General features: G+C 52.7%; 2 protein-coding genes across 5 annotated transcripts in view; both read left to right on the forward strand.

Annotated features, from left to right (window-relative positions):
* The window catches only part of SAXO4 (stabilizer of axonemal microtubules 4), a 167859-nt gene that overhangs the window by 95528 nt on the left and 54384 nt on the right, over positions 1-17947 (forward strand). The gene's annotated exons all lie outside the window — the stretch shown is intronic.
* On the forward strand, positions 8578-15430 carry TMEM138 (transmembrane protein 138). 4 transcript variants are annotated; one of them, XM_084631630.1, is made up of 6 exons: positions 8591-8736; positions 9188-9208; positions 9988-10245; positions 10942-11113; positions 14285-14360; positions 14692-15430. In XM_084631630.1, exons 3-6 carry the CDS (start codon positions 10118-10120, stop codon positions 14802-14804), a joined length of 489 nt encoding a protein of 162 aa, XP_084487756.1. In that variant the 5' UTR covers positions 8591-8736; positions 9188-9208; positions 9988-10117; the 3' UTR covers positions 14805-15430. The 4 variants fall into 4 exon arrangements, with proteins under 4 accessions (XP_084487753.1, XP_084487756.1, XP_084487754.1 ...); XM_084631627.1 differs by lacking the exon at positions 9188-9208 and having other exon boundaries at positions 8578-8736; XM_084631628.1 differs by lacking the exon at positions 8591-8736 and having other exon boundaries at positions 9196-9329.

The raw sequence follows: 17947 nt of genomic DNA on the forward strand, positions 1-17947 counted from the left end.
GACAGCTCCCTGACACCGCCAGCCTGTTAGCCACCCAAACCATCTCCACTGGGCTAGGCCAGCCCTCACTTTGTCTTGCAGGTTAACAATCGGTGCCCCCCAGTCCCCGGGCCCCTTCGAAGTTTCCCCTGAGATATCCAGCCTCTTCTGCACTGAACACCCACAGTAATACCAGCTCTGCTGTCCCCATGGGTTCAGAGCTCACACCAGCTCCAGATCAGCTCCTGGTCTAATACCACAGCACTGAGATACATTTATAGTGGAAATAAGGATGATAAACTACCAGAGGTTCAAGATTCAAGAGATTGTGAGTAAGGATGATGGAAACAAAAGGGTTACATATAAAATAAAATTATAACACGATTCCTAGAGACTAAACTGAGCAAGCTAACCTTCCATCTAAAGACATTTTATCTCACTCAAACATCCTTCGCAGAGTTTCAGGCAAGGCTGTGATCCCATTTTCGTGAAAGTAACCACACTGCCCAATTACTTTCTAAGTGCAGGACAAAGGGGTGTCTTCCTTGCCTTCCCCCAGAGTTCACTGTTTGTACCCCAAGTCAGCTTGTACCCCAGGGGCTTATTGTCCTGTGGTTTGCTATCCTGTTGTTGTTGCATCCCCCTGTTGACTTTGTGACTGTGGGTTTCCACTGTCAGCTTACACTGCTTGATTTAGACGTCAGCAGACAGGTGACTCGACATCCTGCGTCCAACAGAAAACCCAGACCTGAAGAAGAGCTCGGTACAGCTCGAAAGCTTGTCTCTTTCGCCAACAGAAATTAATCTTATAAACAGGGGTGAAAGTAAGCTGGTACAGGCCGGGATGGCATACTGGTAAAAAGTGACCGCTGGTACCGGCTCATACCAGCCGATGTCAAAGCGCTGCTGTGGCAACACTTTAAGCAGGGTCCTTTGCCGCAGCAGCACTTTAACATCATTACCCCTTTTGCCCCCCCGGGCCACCAACGTGGGGGGCAAAAGGAGCAGCTGCCCCGGGGCCAGCGACTTAAAAGGGCCCGGGGCTCTAGATACTTCTGCCACTGCCACAGCAGTCCTTTAAATTGCTGCTGAAGCCCCGGGCAGCGCAGGCCAGGCAGCACAGATGGGTTGGCTGGGGGATGCTGACCCCCAGCCCCGCCCCTTCTGCCCGAGGTCCGGCCCCATACCGGTAAGTGTTGAGTGTTACTTTCACCCCTGCTAATAACAGATATTACCTTGCCCACCTTGTCTCTCATATCCTGGGACCAAATAGCTAGGACATTGCCAAACACCTGTTTGTCACTTCTGCCTTGACACTTCAGAAACATTTTCAATATACACGCTATGTAAAAAGCAGTCTGTGAAATGTACATACAATTCTATGAATGACCAGCATGATCCCAGCTTTCCTTTAAGACCTCACACAATATTCTTTGGTGAAACAGAATATACGCATCAGGATATTCTTGTAACCCCGTGCTAAGTGGTGCTGAAGGGTTCTTAGGGTCACACGTAGGCCATTATATCTCTCCCTCGTACCCCCATGTGGAACAGAGTAACTTGTAACACTGCCCTACCCTACAGCACTCCCCGTCTGGCCTTGTGCTGCGATGGGACTTGTCTCTCTGCGATGGGACCGACTCTTCACACAGGGTTACGCTAACCCTGTGACTAAGTGCACACTAGCAAGTTCGCAAGAACTGGTGGGTGGCACCTCATTTGCTTAGAGATCTGCATCCTCCACCAAAAATACACCCAGCCACCTCAAGGGAGGAAAAGAGCTGCTCGTGGGTGAGATTACCAGCAGTAAACACTACAGCCTCCCAATGATCTCTGGGAGTGGGTGGCTGCAAAATCCGAAAGGCCCTGGGCTTCACTTTGTGTAGCCCAGTCTAGTGTCATTCCTCTCACATGTCTGCAAATGCAGGGACCTTCAGTCCCATCCACTGTGGTTTATGCAGATGAGCACACATGGCCTAACCATGTGGTGATACAGGGTTTAATGTATGCAGCCACAGGAATCCTGCTGGCTGGATGGTCAGCAGTTAAAATGGCTGGAGGTCAGGAAAGAGGTCTAGGAGTTGAAAGCTCTTTAGCACAAGTTTTATGCCCTCTTACTTGCATCCAGCGCCCAGCACAATAGGACACCAGATTCAGATTGGAGCTTCTGCAATAATGGTCTTCAGCATGTATGTGAAGAGAACCATTTCCTAGTCAGGATCTCAATGTGTTTGTGCATTGAGAGGTTAGATGAGATTGCTAAGCAAGCGGACAAAACAGCAAGTACCTCTCGGCAGGGACCAATTAGTTTTAATCATGCATAAATGTAGACTCATGATCATTTGCACCGACACCTCTGCCCCTGACTCACTCTGTAGCCCCTCACTCAGCCTCAGCTTCCGCACCAGAAAAACGGGGATCATGATGCTTGCCTGTTGCCCAGGGAGGGCTGGGATGCATAAAGCACTTTGAGAGAGCTGGAGGGAAGGTGCTGTACAAACATATTGCCTGTTACACCCATGCAGCAAGGCAGTGCTGGGAACAGCACCCAGGACCTGCTGGTTCCCAGCCCCCTGCTAAACCCACAAAGCCTGAGGGAGAATTGGCAGGACCCCTGCTGCCCCCCCATCCCCCAGATGGTGCAATTCCAACCCAAACCCTTTGGGAGAGGATGCTCCAGAGATGTTGGGAGGATTTCAAAGGACAGAAAGCCCAATCCCATGCCCAGTCTGACACAATAGCACCAACTCCAAGCATCCAAAAGTTACAGGTCCAGTCCTGAAAAATCATGAGACTGGCTTAAAAAAATCATAAGGCCTTTTTTTAAAAAATACATTTCGGGAGAACAAGCTAGTGGGAAAAATCTGAAGTGCAAAAGAAACAAAAAAGAATGAATGACTCAAAAGAGCTTAAGGGAGCAGGTCATGATAATGAGACCATCAAAAAATGCACACAAACTGGCCAAAGAAGGCTACAAAGGCAGTTGCTAAGGCAAGAATGGAGGCTGAAGAGGAATTAAACAGAAAACTGCAGGAAGATGATGGCAGGAAATCGGTTTTTGGGTTGGCAAAAAAAGAGGAACACTAACGCACAAGAAATTAAAAGGAGTACTTGTGGCACCTTAGAGACTAACCAATTTATTTGAGCATGAGCTTTCGTGAGCTACAGCTCACTTCATCGGATGCATACCGTGGAAACTGCAGCAGACTTTATATATACACAGAGAATATGAAACAATACCTCCTCCCACCCCACTGTCCTGCTGGTAATAGCTTATCTAAAGTGATCATCAGGTGGGCCATTTCCAGCACAAATCCAGGTTCTCTCACCCTCCACCCCCCCCACACAAATTCACTCTCCTGCTGGTGATAGCCCATCCAAAGTGACAACTCTTTACACAATGTGCATGATAATCAAGTCTGGCTATTTCCTGCACAAATCCAGGTTCTCTCACCCCCTCACCCCCATACACACACAAACTCACTCTCCTGCTGGTAATAGCTCATCCAAACTGACCACTCTCCAAGTTTAAATCCAAGTTAAACCAGAACATCTGGGGGGGGGGGTAGGAAAAAACAAGAGGAAACAGGCTACCTTGCATAATGACTTAGCCACTCCCAGTCTCTATTTAAGCCTAAATTAATAGTATCCAATTTGCAAATGAATTCCAATTCAGCAGTTTCTCGCTGGAGTCTGGATTTGAAGTTTTTTTGTTTTAAGATAGCGACCTTCATGTCTGTGATTGCGTGACCAGAGAGATTGAAGTGTTCTCCGACTGGTTTATGAATGTTATAATTCTTGACATCTGATTTGTGTCCATTTATTCTTTTACGTAGAGACTGTCCAGTTTGACCAATGTACATGGCAGAGGGGCATTGCTGGCACATGATGGCATATATCACATTGGTGGATGTGCAGGTGAACGAGCCTCTGATAGTGTGGCTGATGTTATTAGGCTCTGTGATGGTGTCCCCTGAATAGATATGTGGGTGGGCACAATTGGCAACGGGCTTTGTTGCAAGGATAAGTTCCTGGGTTAGTGGTTCTGTTGTGTGGTATGTGATTGTTGGTGAGTATTTGCTTCAGGTTGCGGGGCTGTCTGTAGGCAAGGACTGGCCTGTCTCCCAAGATTTGTGAGAGTGTTGGGTCATCCTTTAGGATAGGTTGTAGATCCTTAATAATGCGTTGGAGGGGTTTTAGTTGGGGACTGAAGGTGACGGCTAGTGGCGTTCTGTTATTTTCTTTGTTAGGCCTGTCCTGTAGTAGGTAACTTCTGGGAACTCTTCTGGCTCTATCAATCTGTTTCTTTACTTCTGCAGGTGGGTATTGTAGTTGTAAGAAAGCTTGACAGAGATCTTGTAGGTGTTTGTCTCTGTCTGAGGGGTTGGAGCAAATGCAGTTGTATCGCAGAGCTTGGCTGTAGACGATGGATCGTGTGGTGTGGTCAGGGTGAAAGCTGGAGGCATGCAGGTAGGAATAGCGGTCAGTAGGTTTCCGGTATAGGGTGGTGTTTATGTGACCATTGTTTATTAGCACTGTAGTGTCCAGGAAGTGGATCTCTTGTGTGGACTGGACCAGGCTGAGGTTGGTGGTGGGATGGAAATTGTTGAAATCATGGTGGAATTCCTCAAGGGCTTCTTTTCCATGGGTCCAGATGATGGACCCATAAACCAGTCGGAGAACACTTCAATCTCTCTGGTCACACAATCACAGACATGAAGGTCGCTATCTTAAAACAAAAAAACTTCAAATCCAGACTCCAGCGAGAAACTGCTGAATTGGAATTCATTTGCAAATTGGATACTATTAATTTAGGCTTAAATAGAGACTGGGAGTGGCTAAGTCATTATGCAAAGTAGCCTGTTTCCTCTTGTTTTTTCCTACCCCCCCACCCCCCCAGATGTTCTGGTTTAACTTGGATTTAAACTTGGAGAGTGGTCAGTTTGGATGAGCTATTACCAGCAGGAGAGTGAGTTTGTGTGTGTATGGGGGTGGGGGGGATGTGAGAAAACCTGGATTTGTGCAGGAAATAGCCAGACTTGATTATCATGCACATTGTGTAAAGAGTTGTCACTTTGGATGGGCTATCACCAGCAGGAGAGTGAATTTGTGTAGGGGGGTGGAGGGTGAGAAAACCTGGATTTGTGCTGGAAATGGCCCACCTGATGATCACTTTAGATAAGCTATTACCAGCAGGACAGTGGGGTGGGAGGAGGTATTGTTTCATATTCTCTGTGTATATATAAAGTCTGCTGCAGTTTCCACGGTATGCATCCGATGAAGTGAGCTGTAGCTCACGAAAGCTCATGCTCAAATAAATTGGTTAGTCTCTAAGGTGCCACAAGTACTCCTTTTCTTTTTGCGAATACAGACTAACACGGCTGTTACTCTGAAACCTGGCACAAGAAATTAAGAAATCTTCATATGTGAAGGATAGGTACTGTGTGGTGCCTAACCCCAAACAGGTGGTAGGAGCTATGGAAAAAATATTTCTAAGGCTGTTAAATGAGAAGAGAGTTGCAAGTGCAAGCACTGCTGATAATTTTGGGGAAGCCTCCAAAGGTATCGGTCGCTGTAGAAGAGGCAGAAGCAGCACTGAATAGGATGAAGAATGTTAAGGCATTTGGAGAGGATGAGATAACTGTTGGTATGATCAAGGTAGCTGGAGATACTGGAGTAAAGTGGCATCATAGATTACTCAGAGTTTGCTGGGATCAAGCTAGGATACCAGATGGCTGGAGAATAGCGTTGACTGTGCCTCTCTGGAAAGGTAAGCCTGATGCAAATGATTGATCTGAACAGCTATTACAGCATCACCTTGTTAAGTCAGCCTCAAAGTCCTGGAGAGAATTTTGAAGGCAAAGATGAGGTGCAAGATGGAGAAGAATATAGGAGAGGAGCAACATGGCTTTAGGAAGGGAAGGAGTCAATAGACACAATATTTGCAATGAGACAGAAGTTTAGAAGAATGATAAATGGAGGGCATAACTGCTATGTAGCATTTATTGATCTTGAGAAAGCGTTTGCAGTATTGAGATAGATGGGCAGGGGTGTTCAAGAAGTGATGATTGAGGAGCTGTATCAAGGGTCAACAGCGAAGGTGGAAACAATACATGCAATTTGAGAATTTTGAGGTGACAATCAGATTAAGACAAGGTGATATGCTGAGTCCACCTCTCTTCATCCTAGTTATGGAGTTAATTAGTAGGAGATCCAAGTCCGTGGAGAGAGAGAGAAAGCTAACGTATGCTGGTGACCTGGCCCTTTTGGTTGATAGCAAAGAGGGATTAGTAAATATCATAGACTGGGCCTCTGTTTGAAGGTAAACATAAAGATAACTGAAGTTGTGCAAGAAGGCAAGGCTGAAGAAGAGCTGTTGACAGAAGTTTCAGGAGAGAAGCTGAATCAGAAGAATTTGTATACTTGAGAAATACACTTAGTACCACTGGAGAGAGGTGGGGGGAGGGGGAGAAACCAATGTGCGTGGGCGGCAGTGAAAAAAGTGGCAGGAGTACTGTGGGACTGGCAATTAACAAACGAGCTGAAAGAAAAAGTGTATGCTGCCTGCATTTGTCCCTGCCTGCTCTACAGTTTGGAAACAATAGGTCTTACAGAGATGGAAGAGAAAAAAAACATACAGGTAGCAGAAAATACTATACTGAGGAGAATGGCAGGCAAGCAGAGAGTAGACAGAGCACAACAGGAAGAAGTTAGGGGGAAGTTGAACTTGGGACTCTCAATGATAGATAGGCAGGAGAGCACCAGAGCACTTTTGAGATGGGTTGGGCGTGTGATAAGAATGGGAGAAGGACCAGTGAAGAAAGCACAGGAGGAAGAGGACAGCAAGAACGGCCATGGAAGACCAACGATACAACAGAGTCAGTCAAGAGAAGTTTGAGAAAAGGGCTGGAACTCCAAGTCCTAGATCTACGAACCCAAGTCATGGACCCAAAGGAGTGGCAAAGAATCATGGGCACCTCTGGCTCTGTGTAAATGGAAACGGGGTCAAGAAATGAAGTGAATGAATGCGAGGCTCACTGTATTTGCCTCGTGCTGTATGAGTCTTTGGGTGCATGCAGCGTCACGATTTCAAGATTTTCTTTGCAACCATGATGGCTAGAAACTTACTTAACTCAAAAGGGCTGATTCTTGTGCAATCTTCAGCAGCTGAGGCCTTACAAGTGAACACTAAGAATCATGAGCCTCACAATAAAGTGGTGAGCTGGCACCATTGAACAGGGCAGGATTCAGGGCAAGGCACTGGTGATTTGGGGGTGCTTATCCCCCAGCCTGTAACTTGCCCCTTGTGAGCAACCCCTTTAGCCTGCCAGGTCCCTAGGATCCGCACAGTCTCCTGGGGGCAGGCCTGAGGCCAACACACTGAAAACTGGGGCGCCAGTGAGCTGGGGTTTCCTGCAGCCAGGCCAGCCCCTGTGCCTCCACTAGTGCTTGGTTTACAATGGCACCAAGGAGCCTGGCCCATGCTCAGAAGGGGCCCCAGCCTGCTCTGTTGCTGGCTGCTCCCCACCCACCACTTGCTCCTCTCAGCCTCCAGGGTTGTGCAGGGTGTTCTGCACTTGTGGGGGGGTCTTGGGGAGGCTCTGGCTGTAGGGAGTTGGGGGCGGGGTGTTGCAGAGGTGCTGAATTTCTGATTTCCCCCTGGGTGCTTGACCCCAGCTCTGTCCCACCCCCACTCCACCCTTTCCCCCAAGGGCCTGCCCCCCACCTCTTCCTGCCCCCGCTCCACTCCCGCCCCACCTCTTCCTGCTCCATTCCACCCCCTCCCCAGAGTGCCCCCGCCTCTTCCTGCCCCTGCTCCCACCCAGTGCCTCCTGCCCGCTGCAGGATACCTGATCAGCGGTGGGCGGGAGGCTCGGTGGACCAGGGGGAGGATCTGATCAGCAGGGCTACCGATGGGTGCTGAGCACACACTATGGGGTGTTGGGCAGGGGGGCTCTTTGGCATGGCATGGCATGGGCCTGCCCCCGAGGGGATGGGGCATGCTGGCACCACAGGGCCACTGTGCATCTGGCAACAGCCGGTTTGTAAATAGTGGCCTCGCACTGGGCTGGGCGGAGCGGGGCCGCCCCTGCCATGCCATGCGCCTGGCGGGCCCCTCGCCCTGGGGACTGGCCTCGCCGCGCCATGCTCCATTGCCCCTGTGGGGGCCCGCAAAATGCTAATCTGGCCCTGGCCTCCACCCCATGGGTCAAAGCCAGGCCCGGCTGGGGAACTGGGCCCGTGCCAAGGGAGTGCTGCTAGGGCCATGACACTGCGCAGGGGGAGGGGTCACGAAGTCATCTGCTGCCCCTCAGCAGCCCCCCACCCCCTTTGCCCCTTTTGGACAGGTCCGCTGACCCCTCCCCGGCGTCCACCCCACCCCCGTCCAGCTCGCACCTGTCGTCCGGCCTGGCGCGGTGCACGCTGGGAGCGGTAGTTCCAAGGGTCCGCGGACCCCTTACGGCTCACTATGAGGGACAGCGGAGTCCGCTCGCCTTCCGCCCTGCAGGCCCGCCCCGCGCGCAGGCACTTCCGGGTCGCGCCCTCCCCGCGGCACTATGGGAAATGGAGTCTTCGCCGTCCAGCAGCCGCCGCGGCTCACAGAGACGGGCAGAAGGGAAGAACTCAGCGCCACTCTATGATCCTATTGGGATCCGGAGGTGCCCCGGCTTCTCTCTGAGCGCTTCCGGTTCCGCCGGCCGGACCGGTCGCCAATGGCTGTGCGGTCTCCATGGGGATGGAAGATGGCGGCCCGAGGTGCGTGCGGGGCCCGGCCCGGGCCGGCGGGGGGAAGGCAGCTGCGCCCAGGGGAATTGCAGGGGGCGCGCTTGGGCCGTTGCCCCCTGGTTGTGCAACCGGGGGTCCCTGGCTCGGGGGCCGGTGACCGGGGGGTTCCCTGGGCGGAACCCCGGGAGGGGGCCCTAGGAGTGGAGGCGTCAGAAAGCTCCTGGGTCCCGAATCCCCGGAGGCGCTGAATTAAGAGGGATTCAATTGCGATGTCCCAGAATCGCCCCCCCCAACCCCCGTAAATGTTGGCAGGGGTTCGCCCTGATCTTCCTGCCCCCACCTATGTGTGATCCCCTAGTATTGTAGCCCCTCCTACTGGGGGTGACCCAATTTGTTACCCCCCCCCCCACGTTGTTGCAATCAGAGAAGGGGGTGCGGGGGCTGGCTCTGAAGTGCATTTCCTCTTTTCTTCTATGGACAGACCCATATCCCCTCCCCACGGGTGGGTAAAACCTCATCCCTGGTGTGGCAACCTGCCCCAGCTCCTATTCCTTGTCTCCTCCTCCCTGCTCTGGGGTGATCCCGAATCTCCAGGAAGGATCCCTCTGCTGCAGTCTCAGGCTGTGCGTGAGTTGCCCTAAACAAGATCACCCCATCGCTCTCTGCTCAACCCTGTGTCCCTTCACACCACTACCACTGTGGCTGTGCCCCCGCTGGGTCCCAACCCCAAATGTATTTATGATCCTCCTCCCTTATGGGCATCTGTAACCCACCAAGATTCTGTCTCCTCTCATTCTTCTTCCAGGGTCATGTCCTCCCCACCCCCCTCCAAATGCATTCTCTGCCATAACCCTCAAGTAGCCTGATCAGACAGAACAAGAGCTCTTGAGCTCTCTGACTATGACCCACAGGGTAGAGAGCACCCTGGTTAGGGCATGGCTCTGCATGGAGCCCCTGAGATCCTCTCCCTGGTATGCCTGCAGCCTCTAGGTAGGAGAGCACCTGTCTTCTGGGTGAAGGGAGTCCAAGGTTACTGCTATGACTCTTAAGGGTGTCCTTTTGTAAACATCTTTGCTCTCTAGCCCGGAGCTTGGTGCTGGGTAGCTGAAACTGAGAAGGTGCCATGGATTTGGGCCCACTGTTTGGGGGCATGTGAAGCAGTTTGTGGGAAACCCCTGGCCAAGCTGGGCTCTTGGTTGAGCTGCAGCTTCACTCCTAGGCCAGGTAGGCATTTGCCACAGGCCCTGCTGGAGATAGACCCCTTCTGACTTTCTCTTCCAGACTCCAGAGCTCAGCTGTAGGGAGAGGCTGTGGTGCAGGGGGGGATCCTAAGCCCCTCTGGCCCTGAGGATGAGCTGGCTCTGTTCTCTGGAATGCACACGCTGAGGGCCCGCAGCCCTGGGAAAGGAAGATGCTCCGGACTAGTAACTACAGCCTGGTGCTCTCCCTGCAGTTCCTGCTGCTCGTCTATGACCTCTTCGTCAACTCCTTCTCGGAGCTGCTCCGCACGGCCCCCGTCATCCAGCTCGTGCTCTTCATGTGAGGCGGCAGGGACTAGCGGTTGGAACTGGGAGAGCTGGGTTCACTTCTCAGTTGTGGGAGGGAGTGCGGGCTAGTGGTTAGAGCAGGGGACTGGGAGTCAGGAGCCCTGGGTTCTCTTCTGGCTCGCCGCCACTGTGGTCAAGTAAATGGGGAGAAGGGGGAAGAGAGGACAAACTGAGGCAATGGAGTGCAGGGGGAGGACTTGGAGACGGTTTTGTCCTCCTTCCCCTGCAGTGCAGCAGTACCTGACTGCCTTCCTCTGAAGCATCAGTTACTAGCTGCCAGGGGGGAAGTGGGGCATAGCTGCAGGGAGAGTCTGGTCTGTGGACAGTGGCTCCATTCCCAGAGACAGCCTGTGTTCTTGGCACTAAGCCAAGTGTCTGTTACATAAAGATCTGGGGAGGAACATCTGTGTCTGCCCAGATCAATTATCAAAGCAGCAAATTACTGCACTAGGAGGGGCTGCTTCGGCTGGAGGAACCACCCAGAGCTGGCTGCCTCTCGTCCCAGGGGCCTGGTGCATGGTGTTGTTCCAGCACAGGCTTTGTGTTTTGCTGTGTAGGCCAGGACAGCTGGGACACCCCCTGGGGCAGAGGGCAAGGCTTGTGTTGACCACTGTGTCCAGCACATGGCCCCAGGGAGGGCTGTGGTCTCTGGAAGTGCTGTGTGCTCATGGCATCTATCTCCCCGCAGCATCCAGGATATTGCCATCCTCTTCAACATCATCATCATCTTCCTCATGTTTTTCAACACCTTCGTCTTCCAAGCTGGCCTGGTCACCCTCCTCTTCCACAAGTTTAAAGGGACCATTGTCCTGTTGGCGGCTTACCTGGTTCTGAGCATCGCCTTCCATGTCTGGGTCATGGTAAGGCAGGGCTGGGCTCTGGAGTCTCAGGGGGCATAGGAACAGCTGTACACATCTGTCTAGATGGGTAGCTCACCCTCTTCCGGAGCACCTGGGACCCTGGTGCATCTGGTATGATACCCATTCTTGTAGTCTCAGAACCACCACTGGCCTGATGTCCTGCCCCAGCTAGACTCCAGCCCATCTGCTCTGCTAGCCCCCCTTTGGCATGAAGGTTTAGAGAGGGCCAAAATCCCCTCGCACACCAAGCCAGTCCTGCCACACTCTGTAAGTGGTGTGTTGTCTTGGCCTCCTTCTGGAGAGCAGCTTATCCTGAGGGAAGAGCCTGGAGAGGTCAGAGCTTCACTCAGGGCCCCTCTCGCCTTGCAGCTCGAGAGAGGGAGGATTGCTGCTCTGTGGAATGTTTCTGTCTCCCAAAGAGGCAGCAGTGCATCGCTGGAGAGAGTGGGGCACTCTAAGGAGAGGAGTGAGGTACCGGGAGCTGCCGCAAAGCACCCTTACACCCAGCCCCTCCCTGATTGTGGGATTCACCCATGTTTGAAGCAGGGGGATTGGGCCTGGAGTGGAGGGGGAGGAGGGACAGAAGCCCCACTTCCACTCCTCTCCCTTGGAGGGAGCTCAGCTGGGCTCCGTGCAGACCTTCCCCAGCCCCTTCCTCCCAGCTTGTTCTTCAAAGCATTGTTCTTCCCCAACTCAGATCCTTTCTTTGGGGGCACGTGTGCCTCCCCAGCCTCCCCCTCTCTTCTTGGATATCGGCCATGGGGCCGGGCAGAAGCCCACCCCATCTGCCAGATTTGGGGAGATGCTTCTCCCACTAGGCAGCATAGTCAGCTACGGCTCTTCGGGGACCTGACTGACGTGGGTCTGCGAGCAGCCCTCCCAACCACTTCAAGCAGAGTCCCCACTGCCAAGAGCAGGATCGGGGCCTCACACAGCAGCCTGTTTCATGGCCATCGGCAGGTGCTGGTGTCCTGGGCCTTATGCTCTCTTGATGCCATGGTGGGAAACGTGGCCGGGGGAGGCAACTCCATAGTGAGAGTTTATTTGGAGCGGGGATAGTTTGGGGTTCAAAAATACATTTGACTCCAACTCCTCCCTTGGCGGCTGGGGCCAGAGGATGGCGGAGGCATCAGTTCTGCCCTCAGGAGCTGTCTTGGGAGTGATCACAATACTCATAGTGGGGAAATCAGAGGTGTTCACTCCTTAAGGGGTGGTGGAGTGGCGACACAGATCCATCTAGTGGGGTAGCCCACCCTCTCCTGGCACAGCTCAGGCCATTGGTCAGTCTGTTGATATCCCATCACTTCCTCCCAAAAGGATTTTGCTCCATCTGAAACTGCTCAGCAGAAGCCAAGCCCCAGAGAACACTGTCTGGCAGGGGACTGCTGGAGCTAGGGTGGAAACTGACCTGTGTCCTCAACTGTGGTACCCATGAAAGGGCAGTACACCAAGAGCCTTTCCCTTTGAAATCCCCCTCCTTCCCTTTTCTCCTGGTCTCACCGGTTCTGATCAGGGTCTAACAGATGAACAAGTGCATCCTGGGTTGGATCCTGTGCGGGAGCCCTAGGGAGTTGCATTTTCAGGGATGCCTGGCCTGGTCGGTACTTGCCCTGGAAAGCTCCGAAGCCTGCTTTAGAGTCTTGCTGGAATGGCTTCCCCACCAACAAGGCTAATCCTTGGGTGAGCAGTGCCAATGTCCATGCAAGGCATTACATGGGATAAATCCCCACCAGGAGCCAGCGCTCAGGGGTGCAGCTGGTCGCAGGAGCCACAGGCTGCGAGTGTCCGTCCCAGATTGGGTTGGAGCGAGCACAGCTGCTGGCAGCTCTGCTTGTACCCTGCCCTCCTCGGAGAAGGGTAGGGAGGGTTGCTCTCCGCGCATCCTCAGGACACCCACCATCCCCCCCTTACCACTCCCGTTAACTCTTTTCTGCCCTCTTTCTTAGGCACTGAACCCCCCCTCACCCCCACCCCCCCACACACACCTTTGATCTCACCTGCTGTGACATTCCCAGTCTCTTAAAGGGCTAGCCCCACAAATCCCATTTCTCTGCTGGGGCTGCTGCTTGGCTCTGAGACGCTGGGGTGACCAGCTGGATGTGTCTAGTACCTGGCCCAAAGCCACTGGATAATAAACTAGCCACTTGTATTTGACCATTTGGGGCTGCAGAATGTCAGTATTAAGAACCACTGATGCGCGTAACCCGATGGAGCAGGGCATCATGGTGAGGCACTGCCAGCCAGATACCAGCTGCCTTTGCTGCCATGAATGCAGCACAGCAGCCACCGTGGTCCCCCTCTGCCCTGCCCCCCCCATGAAACAGAGAGCCACAAGCATCATCTCCCCCCTGCCTCCCTGCACAGAGGGTGACACCCAGGCACAGAGAGGGGCTAAGGGTCAAATCCTCAAAGGTATTTAGGTGCCTAACTCCCATTGAAATCAGTGGGAGTTAGGCCCAGCTCCTCAGAAGTATATAGGTGCCTAGGTGACTTGCCCAAAGCCACCAAGTTAGTGAGCAGCTGAGCTGGGAACCCAACCCAGATGTCCTGACTCCTAGTCCTGTGCTCAGACCGCCAGACCCTATCCCTCTGAGGTGCCAATGCAAGTAACTGGGAGGGTGTCTGCCTGGCAGCTTCTCCTGGCTGGTGCTGCCCATGGGCCATAGCTGGGCAGTGGGATTTAAGAGGATTTTCTGGGATCTGTGTTGGGAACCTCGACTAGGTCTTGGTGTTCTGTATAAATCCGCTGATCTGATTAACCTTTGTGTGCTCCCTGAGTTGCTCCCTGGCACTCACACCCCCGCTCATAGGGAAGAGGAGGGAGATCTCTAGACAGCTGGGCCCCAGAGACAGGCTCAGAGAGGGGGATGGTTCTTGTTGGGAAAGGGTTGCTTTGGAAAGTGGATCAGTACAGTGATGATGCATTTCTCCCTCTGCTGAGGGGCTCAGCCACTAGGGGGAGTCCTCTAACCCTGGGGAGATAGAGAGCTGCTTCTCACTGGGGGTCTGGAGTAAGTGACAAGGGGAGGTGACTGAATGGAGCAGCCCGGAGAAGAGAGGAGCAAGGAAGTGAGTTAAGGGACCCAGCGTCTGAGCTCTGTGGTGGGCCGGGCAGGTGCTTGCGTGGCCATTTCCTGCCCCTGATGTCCCTTGTGCCTCTCTTTCCTTCAGAACCTGCGCTGGAAAAACGCCACCCACTTTGTGTGGACGGACGGGCTGCAGGCCCTCTTTGTGTTCCAGCGGCTGGGTAAGAGCCAAGCTCCATCATGGACCCCAACACACAAACACAGACAACAGCCCCAAAGCAGAGCTACCAGAGCTGGAAGTGGGCTGACCCCATCTGCCTTCCCTGCAGTTTCTCCAGGCTGGACTTGGGGTGGGTTTGTTAGGGAATGGCAGCTCTACGTTCCCATGAGCCGTACCAACCCCTTCCCATGGGGGCTGGATCTCAGTGAGGCTCTATCTGTCCTGGAGGTCCCCAGGGCACACTGGGGTGATCCAGCAGATGGAGGATGGGGTGGGGGAGAGGACATTCCCCAGCCGGCTGTATTGTCTCACCTTCCTCTCGCTGTCCCCAGCGGCCGTGCTGTACTGCTACTTCTACAAGAGGACGGCCTTGCACCTGGGTGACCCCCGCTTCTACCAGGACTCCCTATGGCTGCGCAAGGAGTTTGCTCAGGTCCGCAGCTGATGGCTTCCTCCAGGACCCAGAGCTATGGCCGGTCCATGGCTGCTCCCAGCTGGCTGGCATGGTGCCCGCCGTTCCACCTGTGCTCTCTATCGGCTGTCTGAGAAGCCAGTGTCTCTCAAGCCTGGTCTCGCGCTCCATCCCACGAACTAAACAGGCTGGAGAGGTCCCATCAAGAGACGTGTCATCCTCGCACCTGCTGCTTTCCTGGTTGCCCGCTCAGGCTCTCCCTCATCTCCGATACCTCATTCCACTCCCCTCTTCCAGATCAGCGAGCTACTCCTGCCCCTTTCTCTCTGGACCCAGCTGCAGCCTCTCTGAGGAGAGATCCGAAGTGCCAACCAGGTTTGGCTGAGGACTCCTGTCCTGTAACTGCAGCGTGGCTCCTCTTCATCCAGAACAATCCTTCCTCCAGCCCTACGCACAGCTCACTCGCCGCCTGACCAATGGGATCCTGTCCGGTATTGGCTCCATTTGGCCTCCGCTTTGCATATCTGGTGGGATGAGATGCCAGGACTCAGCCTGTCCTAGCCGCTCAACGTTAGGCCTGTCCTGGTGGTAGACCCTCCTTTTGTACCTGTGTATTTTTGTAAATTATGAGACAATAAATTGGCTTCATTTTCCAGAAACCTCCTTGTGTGTGCATGTTTTGGGTGCACCCTCCTTACCCCAGGCCCTGGTCTATCCTATGTGTCCCCCGCCCCCAAACACTGTTCTGTTCTAGCCCACATTGCAGCTAATTCCCATACTGGAGGCAGGAGTCCAATGGCCAGGACACACGCATGTTATAATTCTTGACATCTGATTTGTGTCCATTTATTCTTTTACGTAGAGGCTGTCCAGTCTGACCAATGTACATGGCAGAGGGGCATTGCTGGCACATGATGGCATATATCACATTGGTGGATGTGCAGGTGAACGAGCCTCTGATAGTGTGGCTGATGTGATTAGGCCCTATGATGGTGTCCCCTGAATAGATATGTGGGCACAGTTGGCAACGGGCTTTGTTGCAAGGACAGGTTCCTGGGTTAGTGGTTCTGTTGTGTGGTATGTGGTTACTGGTGAGTATTTGCTTCAGGTTGGGGGGCTGTCTGTAGGCAAGGACTGGCCTGTCTCCCAAGATTTGTCAGAGTGTTGGGTCATCCTTCAGGATAGGTTGTAGATCCTTAATAATGCGTTGGAGGGGTTTTAGTTGGGGGCTGAAGGTGACGGCTAGTGGCGTTCTGTTATTTTCTTTGTTAGGCCTGTCCTGTAGTAGGTAACTTCTGGGGACTCTTCTGGCTCTATCAATCTGTTTCTTCACTTCCGCAGGTGGGTATTGTAGTTGTAAGAATGCTTGATAGAGATCTTGTAGGTGTTTGTCTCTGTCTGAGGGGTTGGAGCAAATGCGGTTGTATTGCAGAGCTTGGCTGTAGACAATGGACCCCTCTGCCATGTACATTGGTCAAACTGGACAGTCTCTACGTAAAAGAATAAATGGACACAAACCAGATGTCAAGAATTATAACATTCATAAACCTGTCGGAGAACACTTCAATCTCTCTGGTCACGCGATTACAGACATGAAAGTTGCGATATTACAACAAAAAAACTTCAAAACCAGACTCCAGCGAGAGACTGCTGAATTGGAATTCATTTGCAAATTGGATACAATTAACTTAGGCTTGAATAGAGACCGGGAGTGGCTAAGTCATTATGCAAGGTAACCTATTTCCCCTTGTTTTTTCCTACCCCTCTCCCCCCCAGACGTTCTTGTTAAACCCTGGATTTGTGCTGGCAATGGCCCACCTTGATTATCATACACATTGTAAGGAGAGTGATCACTTTAGATAAGCTATTACCAGCAGGAGAGTGGGGTGGGGGGAGAGAAAACCTTTTATAGTGGTAAACACCCATTTTTTCATGCTTTGTGTGTATAAAAAGATCTTCTACACTTTCCACAGTATGTATCCAATGAAGTGAGCTGTAGCTCACGAAAGCTTATGCTCAAATAAATTGGTTAGTCTCTAAGGTGCCACAAGTACTCCTTTTCTTTCTGTGGTGTTTAGTCGTTCCCCAGTCATGGATCACGGCCCTGCTGAGCTAGGCACTTCAGAAACACAGAACAGAGATGGCTGCCACCCTAAAGAGCTGACAATCTAAGCAGTAGGCAGGAGACAATAAGACAATACCGGTTAGGGTGACCAGATGGCAAATGTGAAAAATCAGGATGGGGTGGGGGTAATTGTTGCCTATATAAGAAAAAGCCCCAAATATCAGGACTGTCCCTATAAAATGGGGACATCTGGTCACCTTGACTGGCGCTGGAAGCAGTAGGGTCTGCATTCCTACCGCACAGTAGGCATTACTGCATGGACTGAATAGGCAACTGCTGAATTCCTCCATCAGCCTGTGTTGGAGGGCTGGGCAGGGTGCAGAGTCTTGGTAAAGACCAGGGTAGAAGTTTGTATGGGGAATAGTGCCATAACATAGGGCAGGCAGAGTTACATATAGACCCACATAACACAGCCCTTGTTTCCCATGCCACCCCAATCTTGGAGGGGCGAGAACATGAAGCACTTGCTAGCCTAATGTTCTCAGCTGAATGGAGAAACCCTTCAGCTTGCCAGTAAGCTGTGTTTTCAGAATTGGTTTATTTCCAAGCTGCCTGCTCCAGAGGAGGGGATCTGGATGGTGTCTGGTGGTGATCAGAGCTGAGGGAGTACAGCTCGGGAGTTACTCAGAAATAAATTCCATGATTCAGAACCACAGTATTTCCTTTTTCCAGACAGGCTGCAGGCCTGCACTGCTGAGCGGACGAGGTCGGACAGTGAACCAGCTATTCTGCTTAGGGGAAGGGAATGCGGGGGTCACTGGTGAGCAATGGGGACTACACTAATGCAGAGGGAGGGATATCTCCAAATCACCTGTATGGTCTGTGGGTCAGGGTGCTGAAGGCAGATGCAGGGCATCATTGGGAAGCGGTGCCAGGGGTCGTTTGGGGACTATGAGGCCCCCAATATTAACCATCAGCCCCTTGGCAGCGTTGCCAAGTCTCGCCATAAACCCCCAGCTCCTGGAGGCAAGAGCCGGGGGAGCATCGCAATGTCGCCAGCTGCGGGTGGGCAAAGGGAACGAGCCGCGCAGACAGGAGACGGGCGTCGAAC

This window comes from Lepidochelys olivacea (assembly GCF_965140295.1).
Source record: "Lepidochelys olivacea isolate rLepOli2 genome assembly, chromosome: 6".
In the NCBI taxonomy this organism is placed as follows: domain Eukaryota; kingdom Metazoa; phylum Chordata; order Testudines; family Cheloniidae; genus Lepidochelys; species Lepidochelys olivacea.